Here is a 15,107-nt window from a genome sequence, read left to right as displayed (position 1 = left end):
ATTAGAGGTATTCAAGGAAACAGCAGGAGATTGGCCATACTGACAACACAAAGGGCATCTCTTCTCAGATACTGATGTTCATACCAATAAATAACCAGGAAAGAATTCCAAGGGGAAGGTGATTTATTATAAGAAGTCTATGGAATAATAGAAATTCTATTTTCTGTTATTTCAGTTCATAACACAAGCTAAAAAGAAGGAAAATGGGCTGGGACTTTGAAATGTTTTGCTTTTATGAAATATTATAAAGGAGTCACACTTCCAGTTTGAGTTATCATTTCTACTTTGAAATAGTAAAGCAATGGAATCAGAAGTATTATACAGATTACTCTTGCTTGTTTTATTCTGGCAAAATAAAATATCTTCTCTTGCTGCCATTCTCGATGAAACTTTATTTTCAAGAATAAAATGAGCACTTAGACTGAATTTTTATTTCTTCCATGGAAAATCTTGCATAAATTTGGAGAAGGAAATCTACGATCACTGGGCCTATTTTAATTTATCTGAGCTTTTGGAATGAAAAAATTAAAACAACTCAAACAAATAAAAACCAAAAAATTAGGTAGGTAATGCAAAGGCAGATATCTTCCTGAAATATCCAGAAAAAAAAATCAGGCAACTATTTAATTATATCCAAAAGCTATTTTTAAGAAATGATCCCAAGAAGATTGTCTTAAAATATGTGCAAGAGGTTAGAAACTAAATGAAATCCAACTTGGACTGCTCAGGAAGGAATTTGAAACTAGTGAAAGAAGAGCTGCATTTCCAGAAGTCTGCCAGAAATTTCAGTGAAAAAGCAAGAGCAAGACAAGAGGATCAAACTTGCAAACACTGCTTTCAACCTGGCATGCGGGGCAGCCTGTGGCTCACATTGAACCTTTGCTCACCATCCTTAAGTAAGAGACACAGCACTAGGTATTCAGGAATACAGTGGATCTGGACAAAGAGGTCAGATCACACCATGCAGCCAGTCACATTGGGCTTTGCCTGGTGTAGAATGTCCCGCCCGAGGCTGACTCTGCAGGCTGATTCTGCATACACAGAGGTTAGGGAGGGGTTCTTGCAGGTGACTGTGGGGAAGGAGCACACTCCTTTCTCCAATTCTCCTATAAAGTGCCTGTTCTATGGGAAAAAAGCCACATTATGAAGGTAGCCTGGACCTACAGGAATGGCTGAATGACATGAGGTAATTGAAGTCTATGTGTCTGCAGCAGTAGTGGCTGTGGTGTGTACCTGGGTCTGTGCTGGTGCATGAGATTAAGTGGTTCTGTCAGAAGGATAAATTCATGTTCCCCCACTGACTTTGAGTCAGGAATGTTGATTTGGTGGTTGCAAATATGTAGTCCCACCTATTTGGGACTGCAGTTATGTACACAGCCCCACCGTTCTATAGGCCTGAAGAGAGCCATGGCAACACAAGCTGGTAAGACAGAGCATTGAGAGGCAGCTGATGCTGGATACACTGCTGCTATCTGCAGTCAGGGGAGACTTACAGGGCTAACGGGAGCCAAAGCATCCTGTGACAGTGGGAATCTTGCTCAGGAAGAGGGTGGAAATTCTATAACTGTACATAGTTTGGTGGGTAGCTGGTTCTGAATATGTATATGTTTGCTGTGTGCCTAGATCTGTGAACACACAGAAAACTGTGAAACTATTCTGTGTGGTTCATGTGCTGGCATGGGTGAGTGGGGTTTGTGGCTACTGTGAGCTCAGCTTGGGAGTTGATCACCTTGGCAGTGAGGAGATAAAGCAATGATTCCATTAATAGTAATGGTGATTGCTTTTCCTGTGCTGATAAAAGTTGTACTCAATTGGATGTCACCTTGATTCTTACCTCACGGTTCAGACAGACCAGAATTCATGGTCTGCACCTAGTATAGACATCTGGGTGTCATTGAAGGAACATTAACTCCATCAAGCCATACAGTTAACTCCACAGATACATAGTTCAAAGATGCTTTAGGTACCCACACTCAGAGACTATCTGTTCTATAAAATTTTAAAAAATTATTAGAGTTTAAAATTATTATGGACTTGGATCCTGTCTAAAGTGAGATTTCAGCAATTTCAAGTGGAGAAATTGAGAATACTCTGCAAAAGGTGCTTAAAAAGTCACACTTCAAGGAAATAGGTATTCCAACAAAAGACTGATATTCTGATAGTATACAAAGATTGTGGCTTATAGAAACCAACCTTGAGGTTAAAAATATTCAAAAACACACAAGACAGAATTTTCACTAGCCCTCTAAGGAGAAACTTTATGAAGTAGGCACAGAACTATTTTTCTGTTTACTTGAGAACTGACAACAATGTCTGCAAAAAGCTACCCTTACCAGGCAAAAAATAAGAGAGCAATTTGTTGTAAACACAGTCTTGTTCCCAAAAAATTAGAAAAATAACAAAACAGTTTCTAAGACTATCATTTGCTTATCATCAGGACTCTACCATATCCTCTAAAACCATTATGCTAAAACCTAATCACACCGAGTTCCACTTTGTAATATTCTCCATCAACTGACCCAGGCAAGAAGACCCTGTTAGTGTGTTACTTTGACTCCATCCCTCTCAGTTACTACAAAGATTTAACCAGGAGATTCTAATACAATAAACTCAGCTTTGCCAGAGCAACATTTATTTTCTGTTCTTCCTTGGCCTGGTGGTTGGGAGAAGGCAACATTCACCTATCCTGAGCTGTGCTAGTGTTTTACTCCACCCAAACGGAGATGACAAATCCTGGAAGAAAATGGAATGAAAACTGAGGGTTGCCATGTAATGGATCAACATGCCCTGTGGTTGTAGATGTTGTGTGTGTATCCAGTGCGGTAGGGAGTGTTGGTTAGAAAAGGAATTCAACGTATCAGTTAATGGTGCGGAGTACTGTTTTTCATGGTTTTAATATTGTTTCATGAGAGGTGAAGATAAGCATAAGATGGAACTCTTTAACATTTCTTTTCTAGAAAAATTAGACAAGGACATGTATCCCACCTAATTACAGGTCTAAAACAAAAATTTACCCACCCACAAAGTAACGGGTGAACATCACCTGGTTTTACTAACTCAGAGCTAAGAATAATATTCATGACTTTGAAGAGCTTAAGCAAAAGTATAAGAATACGATTGGGTAACGTGTGTTTTCAGCTCAATGTTAGTTTGGCTATTATGAAAAAGTATTTTAGTGATTGATTGTGAGTATAAGTCTTTTGCATGTGTTTATTGGTCATAAAAATATGCCCAGATTTATTTTAGACATAAAAAACTGATCCGACATAGATCGAATCAGTAAAAATGTATTTTAAAAAACAAAGAATAGAGAGTAGGAGTAGATACTCAATTATATTAAAGTGCCACTGCCAAGTTTTCTGTCTCTCTGATGTGTGACAGTTTACGAAAATGCTAGGTGAATTACATAAACTCCTACCTTTCTTTTAGCTTTCAGCTGTTCATGATACTTATCACAGGTGTCTCCTGGGATCTCTCCTCCCCAGAGGGTAATTCCAACAATGGTGTATGTTATGCCCATGATGAGCAGCGGGAAACAGTATACCAGTATAATAACAATAATGTGGTAGCTGTAAGAAATAAGAAAAGCAATTGATAAATAATCTGTTGGAATAAATATACATTACTTTGAATTTGTTTTGGTCTTAAAAAATTTAAAAATGTGAAAATTAAAAATTGAAAAATTAACATTTTCAAAAATACCCCCATATTACCTCTATATTATAATTTTTTATTCATTAATTACATTGTATTATGTGACACAGTTTCATAGGTACTTGGATTCTCCCCACCCCTCCCCAAACCCTCCCACCATGGTGGATTCCTCCACCTTGTTGCATAACCATAGTTCAAGTTCAGTTGAGATTCCCTCATTGCAAGCATATACCAAACATAGAGTCCAGCATCTTATTGTCCAGTCAAGTTCAATGGCTTCTTAGGTATACCCTCTCTGGTCTGAAGACAGAGCCAGCAGAGTATCATCCCGATCAATTAAAAGCTCCAACATACCATCAGTAAAAATTTACATCATTATGGAATTAATTGACATAGTAATGAATAGCCAATATGTTAAAAATAAATGCTAGTTCTTAACCACCTTCTGTGACCACCTCATTGACATTTCAATTTTAGTTTATACACAACATATAACATACATAACATGTTATACATAACATCATATCATCTTAAATTAAGGCAAACATGTGGTATTTAACCTTTTGGGATTGGCTCATTTCCCTTAGCATTATGGTTTCCAGTTTGGCCCATTTGGCCACAAAGAACTGCATTTTGTTTTTTTTTAATAGCTGAGTAGTATTCCATGGAGTAGATGAACCATAGCTTTCTTATCCAATCGTCTGCTGATGGGCATTTTGGCTGCTTCCATGTTTTTGCAATTACTGATTGTGCTGCTATGAACATAGGAGTGCATGTTGGTTTCTCATAAAACAAGTGTTCTGGATATATTCCTAGGAGTGCTATTGCTGGATCATACCGTATGTTGAATTTGAGTTGTTTGAATGTTCTCCATACTGATTTCCATAGAGGCTGTACCAGCCTGCAGCCCCACCAGCAGTGGAGGAGGGTTCCCTTATCCCACAACCTCGCCAACAAGTGTTGTTGGTGCTTTTATTCATGTGGGCCAGTCTTACTGGCATCAGGTGGTACCTCATTGATGTTTTAATTTGGATTTCCCTTATTGCCAGGGAACTTAAGCATTTTTTCATATGTTTATTTGCCATTTGGGTTTGTTCCTTTGTGAAGTGTCTGCCCATTTCCTGTGCCCATTTCTTGAGTGGCTTGTTTGTTTTGGTGTTTTGGTGTTTTGTAGTTCTTTGTATATTCTGGAGATTAGCCCTCTATCACCTACTTAGTGCGTGAAGATCTTCTCCCATTCTGTGGGTTGCTTTTTTACTATGTTGATTGTTTCCCTTGCTGTACAGAAGCTTCTTAGTTTGATGAGGTCCCATTTGTTTATTCTGGTCTTGATTGCTATTGCCTTTGGTGTCCTTTTTAGGAAGTCGGGGCCTACCCCTAGATCTTGCAGAGTATTTCCAACATTTTCTTCCAAAAGTTTGAAGGTTTCTGGATGTAGGTTTAGATCTTTTATCCATTTAGATTTGATCTTAGTGTATGGTGAGAGATGTGGGTCTATCTTTTGGTTTCTGCAGGCTATCAATCAGTTGTCCCAACAGCATTTATTGAACAGACCTTCCCATTTGCCTGGATTGTCGTTTGTCTTTTTGTCAAAGATTATTTGGCTGTATCTGTGTGGGTTCCCGTCTGGTGTTTCTATTCTGCTCCATTGATCTTCCTCTCTATCTTTGTGCCAGTACTAGGTAAAATCAATATCATTAAAATGTCTATACTGCCAAAAGCAATATATACATTCAACGCAATCCCAATCAAATTGCCCAAAACATTCTTCATGGAACTGGAAACAATGATTCAAAAGTTCATCTGGAAACACAAAAAAACACGAATAGCTAGAACCATCCTGAAGAACATGAAGTTAGCAGGGGGAATCACAGTTCCGGACCTCTGGACATAATATAGGGCAGTGGTTATTTTGTAATTTTAAAAGATGTACCATTTTCACCTGTAGTCACATTTCAAATGCTACCAGTTTGCCTTGCTAGTGTTTACCTCAGGTAGGAAAACCTATCACAAAAGTGTAGTGTCCATCTTTCCTAAAATGGAGGCCAGAAGCCTTTTCTCTGTTTCATATTGTGCTTGGTAATTCTTTAGCTGAACTGATGAAATATTTTATAAGAGAAAAATGGATGACAAAATAACTGATGTATTTTTCCTATGTAGCATGATTCTATACATTTCTGTGACATCATGCATATTTGGAATAGACTGTTTTTCATTGAACTGAAAAAAATTGAGAAACTCTGAGGTAGATTGGATTCACAAGTTATTTGGTTGTGATTTGGGAAAAGTAAGCAAAATATGCATAACCATTTTGTTCAATGTCATGTGCAGTTGGTTGTATTATTAATTTGAGGACATTTTGTTATAAGGTCACAATATTATCTATTATCAAATTAAATTCCATTATTTTATGTCAATTAAAATGATAATTATGCAATTATGAAGGAATATGAGGACATTTCATGATATAACTCTCTGAACAGAACTTTTTAAAATTTGATGTGACTTGCACCATCTTCAGAAGTTTCTAAAGTAAATAGTCCGTTATAATCTTTCAAAAACAAGTTGTTTCTTTCCAAGTGAGCATCAAATGTTTGATTCCTGATTACTTGTAACAGCCAAGTATTTGTTTTAAATCAGTGGAAAAACATGTCAGTAAATAATTTGAGAGTGATGATATTTTCATACAAGTTATTAACGTAATGGATAGCTTTCATTCAATTGATGTCTTCTCGCATTTTTCTGTAAAATTTGGACTCCAGGCAAAATTGAAAAAAATAAATGCTATTTAAGATGATCATTATTTGAAACATGCTAAAAAAATCCAAACATTTTTAATGATAAAACATTGAAAATAATTTGTTTTGTTTCTTAGAAGATTATAGAATGCCTTATCATCATCACCCTGCTACAATAGAATATCAGAACCTATTGCTCAAGGTAAAAAAATAGATTAAAAAAACCTAGAATATAAGAATTCAATTGAATAAAATTTGTGACCACAATAAAATAATAAATAGGATCAATTACATAATGAGCTTTCTGACCCTTTCTGCTTTTCTTAACAGACATCTAAAAAATATAAAATGGCAGTTTCCATTACATAGCATTTCCATTTCCTTTCCAACCTCAACTTTCTTAACGCTGAAAAAATTGAGCTCAAACTGAATCAAATTAAGAAAAAAAAAATTGAGCGAACCAACAGGACATCTTTTCCCCTCTGTCAACCTTCCCAAAGGAGCGGTGTACATTGCTGAGCTTTGGTTCCTCCCTCCTCACTGATTTCTCACTCAATAATACTTTTTTCCTTAACAGTGCATTTATCACTTAACTGCAGGACTCTTGAGTGTTAGCTACATAGAAATCTTTACATGTCTGTATCATTCCAAAATTAGTATATGTGCTGCCAAAGTGAGCACAGAAGTCTTTTCATTTCTAGTAACAAATTTTATAATCTTACATATGTTTGACTTGTTTTATGGTAGCTTTTAAAGTATTGATTTAAAGTCAATGTGCGAAGTAGTAGTTCATACGATGTTCAGTCTTTTAGGTATTTCTTTTCCTGTGTAATATGTGAACCCTGAGGAAAATGTCAATGTCTTACTTGTTCCCAAATTTTAGTTCCTGAAATATCTAATAAATTGAATTGAAACCATAATGCAACTTACATGAAATGTTGTTTAGGGCCTTCTGGCCACTGCACATAGCAAAGAGTACGTCCAGGCAGGACTTTGGTTCTGGAGTAAAGACACTGAGGCAAAGCAAGAAGAAATGCTAGAATCCAAATACTTCCAATGACAATCTTGGTAGCTGTGGCAGACAGTCTGGGTTTCAGGGGGTCGATAATGGCCATATACCTATATAAACACAAACAAGACCATTTGTTGGTTTCCTATTAGAGTTTAAACTGAAATTTCTAAGGCAACAGTTCTCTCATGTAGTAACTGAGATTTTGGTTGTGCAGAAGCAGGATAGAATGATAATCATGGCATAACCTTAGGAATCAAGCAAATATAAATTCAAATCCTATTTTGACATTGCTTAGACCTTTCATATGCATACATTCATTGTGTTTAAAATAGAAATAAGAACACTCACTTATTAGAAGTGAATGATTATGTATTACTGTGACTAGCACATTATCAAAACTCAGAAGTATCTGATGAATTGAATTGAAATGGTACATAAGAAGCGCTTAAAACATTTTAGATCCACACCTCAAAACTTTACTATGGCTGCTTAACCTTTTGCAAAGTTCTAGAGAAAATGGATAATATGTACATAATTGACAATGATGAAGAATTCTTGTGAAGTATGTAGACACATATCCATATAACGGCAGCAAGAGCTAAGTTCAGGCTTCAGGTAAAAGGATTAATAAATCAAATTTGAGAGTTTAACTTTCTGTTAGCTCACAGATTGTACTCACTATCGTCATGAAAATTTTCATGTTTTCTACTACATTACTATGCAGGAAAGTGTTGATATAGAATGCAACAGCTGAGGCTCTAAAAATAATCTTAGATTTGGCTTTTAGTGTACAGCTTTTTAACAAGTTGGAAGCTGTGACGTGGAAAAGATAACAGTGTATTAGGGAGAAAAAAACATATTTTAGTAAAAATAGAAATGACAAAATTTCAGGATGGCATTTTTGTATTTTCTAACCTGATTCACTATTCATTTCTTCAGGAAACACTGAGATCCTTGTATGGTAGACAAAATGTGGTAGTGATAGTGAGTAAAAACGGCCTTCATAGCACTTTATGAAGCAGATGGATAACTGAATAATCTCACTAAAATTGTGAAGCTTAAATGTGACAAACATTACAAAGGGAATACCAAATGAATAGATAAATACTGAGATTTTCCTTGATAAATACTCTCTACTTGAGAAGAAATGATTAAATCTTGCATACTATTCCCTCTGATTTTTTGTAATTTATGTTTTTAAAGAAAGACAAATTTTTAAGATATTTATTTATTTTATTGGAAAGACAGATTTATATAGAGATGGCAAGGCAGAGAGAAATCTATTTCAGCTCTTGTTCATTCCCCAAATGGCCACAATAGCTGGAGCTGAGCCAGTTAGAAGGCTGGATCCAGAAGCTTCCTTCTGGTCTCTTACACAGGTGCAGGGTGCAAAGACTTTGGATCACCCTCTACTGTTTCTGCAGGCCACAAACAGGGAGTAGGATGGGAAGTGGAGTAGCCGGGACAGACACAAATAAGTTCCCTTATGGGATCCGAGCGCTTGTAAGGGGAAGATTAGCCAATTGAGTCATCATGCTGGGATCAGTCTAAATCTTTTATGTGATCCCATTAGCTTTCCTCAGGTTGTTGGTTTAGCTGTTCATTATCCCTCTCCCTTCACCAGAGTTCAGACCTAGAATCTCCAGAGTAGGTTTATGTCCTAAGCAACACAAGTGGGCATGTATAAGTAAAAAAATGAAATTAGATTCCTATTTCTCATTATATACAAAAATCAACTCAATTTATATCAAATGTATAAATATATACCTGAAACTCTAAAATGTCTACAAGCAAACACTTCAAGACATGGTATAGGCAATGGTTTTTCGGTGATAAAACTTAAAAAATCATGGGTCACAAAATCAGAGCTAAGCAAATTATAATATATTAAAGGAAAGCTTCTGAAGCTTCTGTTTGATGTGATAGAGAGACATCCAACAGAATGGAAGAAAATATCTGAATACCACTTATCTGATAAGGGATTAGTATTCATTACATATCAGAACTCAAACTCAAAATTCAAAACAAGAAAAGATCCAGTTAGGAAGCAACTGAAAGACTAAAATGGACAGTTCTCAACAGAAGGAGTACGAAAAATTCTCAATACCATTAGTCATAAGGGAAATGCAAACCAATACCACAATGAGATATCTCCTTACCCTGTTAGAATGGCCATGACCAAACAGAGTGTAACAAATGTTGATGAGCATGTGGATAAACAGAACCTCACACACTGTTGATGGGAATGTAGTGTAGCCATGGAAAATAGTGTGGATGTTTCTTAAAAACAAACAAAAAACTGAAAACAGCTTTGGCATATGTTCTGGCAATTTCACTACTGGGTATATACAGCAAAAGACCTAAATTCATTGTTTCAAAAAAGTGCCTGCTCCAACATATACATAGCAGTACTCTTTATGATAGCTGAAATGTGGACTCAACCAATGAGTCCCTCATCAGATGAGTGGAAAAAGGAAACACGATACACACACATTTGCAAACATAATCACACTGGAATATTATTCAGTCATGAAAAGAATTAAATTCTACTGTTTTCAAAAAAAGTTGGAATTAAAGAGTATCATATGATGTGAATTGAGAAAGAAATAAATACACATTCTTCCTCATCTGTAGGAAGTAAAAAAATGCCTCCCCAATATAAATACTGAATGTTGATTATTAGAGTTTGGGAGGGCTGACAAATTTAATGGCATGGTTCTTTTGACTTTGACAAATGTAAAATACAAAAAATGATTATGTTGTTAAAATAACATTAAATGCCACTCTATACATTCGAGAATTATTTCATATAAGTAGATAATCAACCTAAAATGGACTGAATGTAGTGAAACTGATATGGAGTAGAAAAATACTATATGGTAAGGATAAGTCAAAGTCATTTAAAGTGATTTTTAGTTACTTATGATTGGAACACAAAGAAAAAGTTTTGTGCTTAAGTTCTTATGTAAGGATTAAAAATGTGTGCTTTTGAGAGGTGAGTGCTGTGCTGCAGTAGGTTAAGCCACTGTTTGAAGCAATGGCATCCCACATAAGTACATCTTGATTCCTAAAAGTTGTGCTTCAAAGCTGCCTGCTAATAGCCTTGGATGGTCCAAGTACTGAGGCCCCTGTATCCACATGGGAGTCCTGTTTGAAGCTCCTAACTTCAGATTGGCACAGTCCTTGCAATCGTAGTCATTCGGCAAGTGAGTTAATACATGCAAGCTTGCTCTCTCTATCTCTCTACCTCATCCTGTCTTTCTTTTTCCCTCTCCCTCTCTGTAATTCTGCCTTCAAACAAATACATCTTTTTTTTTTTTTAGAAAAAAATGTAAAGTGCTTTTGGTATTGTCTTTGGCTTTCTATCAACAACCTATTTTAGCAGGATAATGTAGTATAGGTTGGCTTTCTCCTAAACCTGGGTTTTTTTTTAACAACTTTTAGTGGAAAATAATAAAATATTACACTATGCAATAAGGGTAACAGTTCTCACCAAGTAAATGGAAGTGCTCAATGTTATGTATGAAGACTTTTTAAGTTACTTGATTACACTAGGAATTATGTTTTCCACCACATCACCCTCTCCTAATGTTAAGTAAATAGTAGCTTCTGATAGTTCTTGTATGCCATCCTTAAGCTCACAGAGAATACTGTACCCACCAGGTAGCACTATTTCCAAATATTAAGGAATATTTAAATGATGGTGATTTAAATTCTTAATTGTGCAGCGGGAGACAACAGGTATTAATTAACCTGAAAATCTAGAAAATAAAGATCAGAAATGGAGGCTTTTTCCAAGGTTGATTTTGTTAAGTGTATTTTCCTGTTTGCTGAAGTTGACTTGAGAACACACTATTTAATGATAGGAGAGCAACATTTAAAAACTGCCACCATTCATTTCATCCATGCAGTAAGTACATATTATCAAACAAAGGCAAGCATTATCTTATGAATTTTGTAGAAAACCAAAATAGATAACAGTAGGTACCGTGAAAAATTGAATAAGTGGGTAGAAAATGACATGAGCTGTTGCTTTAGAGTGATCAGTTCATAACTGAGAAATATTGAGAAAATGAAAATGTAGTTATTCATTTTTATGAGCTAATTCTCTTGTCTCAATCATATCACATCTATATCATTGTTTTATTTTAAAATTCTTTGCGTTTTGATGGTCATAACTCTCCCAACTCTTTCTGAGCTCATGGGATGCAAATGAACTAATGGTCTAACTTCAATGAGTAAATGCAAGGTGAGGGCTACTGTGCCAGGCCCAAGAGAATTGTTTTTTGAATGAAAGCATTTACCAGTTCTACTTCCTTTGTTCTTCAGCCTTTTGTCAATATCCATTTCCTGCATTTTTTTAATATGAATCCTTGGTAAATTCACTCTGGTTATGTATCAAGGTTCTAGACAGTGACATCTCCAATACACTATCAGAAATTATTCCACACTGCTTTTACTTTGGATTCAATTTTTTCATGTTATCACTTTTCATATTTCACTACGCTTTCTTCTTGATGGCAGTTTCTTGTTTTGATTAGTCAATGTTATGTGCATTTCTCATTGAAAGGCAATTAAGGGATTTAGGCAATACATGCTTTGCTGTGTGTGCACAAGCAGACTAACAGATCATCAAAGGTGATTGACATTGGAAGAAGACTGGTGCCTGATTATAATACAAGGCAGTCATGGGTAGAGTGGTTCATAGAATACAGAGCTAGCTAGCAGATAAGTTTACACTTTATGCAAATACATTATGATGTGGTAACTGAAATTTGAGCCTGTTGGCAAAACTGCTGCTATTTAAACCTTGGTAACAGAAATTCATGTGCATCTTTAAGTGCAGTTGTACATTTTAACCAGTTTGTGCAAATGTACTTACTTTGTCTTAAGCACATATATCTGTGAAATTCCAGAACTTTAACTCTGCTATATGTTTTTTTACTTGAAGCATTCCTGCTTCAAACTTGTTAATGAAAGCAATTCACTATTAACAGTTCTGTAACAAAAGAATAGCAATTGATAGTAATAATTTTTTGGACTTGGCACGATGGTGTAGTGGTTAAAGTAATAATTTTTTAAATATTTATTTTTATTGGAAAGCCAGATATACAAAGAAAAGGAGATACAGGAAGAAAGATCTGGCCACTGGTTAACTCCCCAAGTGGCTGCCACGTTGTTGCAATTCACTGAGTCAGAAATTAGTTCACCCCCAGCTCAGTGTATGCTTAGCCCTTTCCCTTACCTTTGCCTCCTTATGCAAAATGGCACCCAATTCGGCTCCAGGGTGCTGAATGGGCTGTGAAATCCACCCTGTTCTCGCACTGCCCATCTGGGATCTGCTGCTCTGTCTCTGCTCCTGGTCAAATCAAACAGACCAGCAGGACGGACAGTTCTTTGGGTTCACCTCCCAAGCTCCCAGTGAAAGTCCCTTCCCACCTGGTTGCTGGTGGAGTTCTGGTTGCTGGTGGATTTCAGATCGCTGTTCCTGAATGCTGCTGGAATATCAGTCACTGCAACACTACACCGTTGTGTCAGCTGCTTTCCTGTGTCTGTCAGTCTCCAGGTACCCCTCTGCTGTTGTTCTGTCCTTTCCTATTTCCTGGAATATGTCCTCTCTGCTTCATCCTGATTAAATGTTTTTCCATCCATTTAAACATGTCCTTACTCTATTCTGCCATCTTGATTCTCCCTCCATTTATATTTTTCTATTAAGTACCATAAATCCTTTGTCTTCCACAATCCAGACAAAAGTCAATTAGACCAAGAAAGAAAACGTTAGTTGACTTAAAAGTGATACATGGGAGGAGTTTCCAAGATCGCTGAATAATGATAATGATAATGATAAGTTTGACTTGGAGAAGATAATAGAAAGAAAGCAAAGGAAGGACATGTCCAGGGAGTTGTAGGGAGGTTTGCAGTAGAAATTCTACAGAATGAAAAGAGGAGCTATGGAGCAGCATGGACAGCACAAACTTGTATCAGCAAGCTGGGACAGTACTTGTGACTGCCTCAGCCTGGGGTTGGAGAAGATGCCTGCTTTAGAGTGAGGTGTGAGCAGAGTGCCACAGCACGTGTCACTGGTGGTAAGACTTGATGGAGAATCTTGCTAAGCATCAGACTTTGAGTCTGGCCTGTAGCCCCAGTGGGGACACAGCTAACCAGCTAATCATGTGAAAGAAGGCACATATTTCTTTCCTTTTCTCATCTCCAGTGCACACAACAGCCAGCAGGGAGAAAGTGACACCACAATGCTACAAGAAGCTGCAGCAGCTCTTACACACACATGACTTGATCCTGGCCTGAAGGACTGGCAGAGGGCAGGGCACCCGTAGATGACAAGAGGTACTCCTATCCTGTCACATGCTCTGGAGCTCCAGCTGCCAATGTGGATCATTCCCAGCCAGGGCCTCTGGCAATGTCTGGTCTCTCCAGACAGCCTTGTGGAGCTGAGAGTGGTTCTCTGCACTATGACTATGAGAATTCTGTGACTGCATGGGAGACAGATTGTGGGTTGTAGCTGGGTCTCTGAGCCAATTACTTTGGCTTCTGTGGTGGGCTATTGCAGAATTGTCCATGTTCACACTGAAGACCCCAGAGATTCTCTGTGTGGTTCATGAATATGCTGTGGACACTGATCACCTTGGATAAAGTCATTGGGGCTGTCATTATACCCAAAGGTGTGATCACACACTCCCTGCTGCAGACAATGGAGATGTAACATGTTCAAGGTGGGTGTCACTCTGAATTCTCACCCCATGCCAGAGTTCCCTGGCCCCACCCAGAACACACGTCTAGACATGCACTGAAGGAGCAGACACAGAAGCATATACCAAAGACAGCAGTCACAAGAATAGAAAAAGAACAAGTGTTTCCAAAAACACCTAAAAAGAATTGCAGAAATACAAGAAGCAAGAACAAGGAGCACAACAGGATTTCCCAAAAGTTCCAAAACACAGCTTAATAGTAGAATATGAAGATGAAGCGATTGATGAGATACCTGAAAAGAATTTAAAAATGATTGTACATTTACTGAGAATCACAGAGAAACAAATTCATGAGATAAAGAAATTCATACATAATGTGAATGATAAATCTTGATGAGAAACTAAGATAGTAAAAAGAAACCAAACTGAAACATTAGAAGTGGGGAATGCATGGTGTCAAACAGAAAATACAGCAGAAAGCCACAAGATGAGAACTGTGAGGCAAGACAAGGCCTTGGATGTATCTAAGACAAAATAAGAGGAAAACTTACAACAGTGTAAGATTTATGGGATACTATCAAATTAGCAAACATATATGCCTTGGGAGTTCCTGAAGTTGCGGAAAGAGAGCTGATTAAAAAGTCTTTTCAGAACAAAATTGCAGAAAACATCCTTAATTTAGAGATAGGATGTGGATAGAACTACTGTTAGATATGATCAGAAAAGATCTTCACCATGAGACAGTGTAATTGAACTTTCTGTAGTAATTATAAAGAAAAGATTTTAAATTTCTCATGAGGGAAACACCAGATTACTTTCAGAGTTTCCCAAATAAAGCTTTCAGCTGATCCCTCCTCAGAAATCCTACAGGCTAGGAAAGAATGGAGAGAGAGTCCAATTTGTAAAGGAAACTGTCAACACAGCTGTCATTAATTATTGAAGGTGAAATAAAAACCTCCCAAAACAAGAAATAATTGAAACAATTTGTCACCACTC

At 36.9% G+C, this 15,107-nt stretch overlaps 1 protein-coding gene across 1 annotated transcript in view; it reads right to left on the bottom strand.

Moving 5' to 3' along the window:
• Positions 1–15,107, bottom strand: part of TACR3 (tachykinin receptor 3) — a 62,867-nt gene that overhangs the window by 42,121 nt on the left and 5,639 nt on the right. The window contains exons 2-3 of the mRNA XM_004594284.2: positions 7,323–7,511; positions 3,419–3,569 (exon numbers count right to left, since the gene is read on the bottom strand). Coding sequence (XP_004594341.2) covers positions 3,419–3,569; positions 7,323–7,511 — 340 coding nt within the window. The remainder of the gene's footprint in view (positions 1–3,418; positions 3,570–7,322; positions 7,512–15,107) is intronic.

Source organism: Ochotona princeps, chromosome 7, assembly GCF_030435755.1.
Source record: "Ochotona princeps isolate mOchPri1 chromosome 7, mOchPri1.hap1, whole genome shotgun sequence".
Lineage (NCBI taxonomy): Eukaryota > Metazoa > Chordata > Mammalia > Lagomorpha > Ochotonidae > Ochotona > Ochotona princeps.
This window is presented reverse-complemented; position numbering and strand designations above follow the sequence as displayed.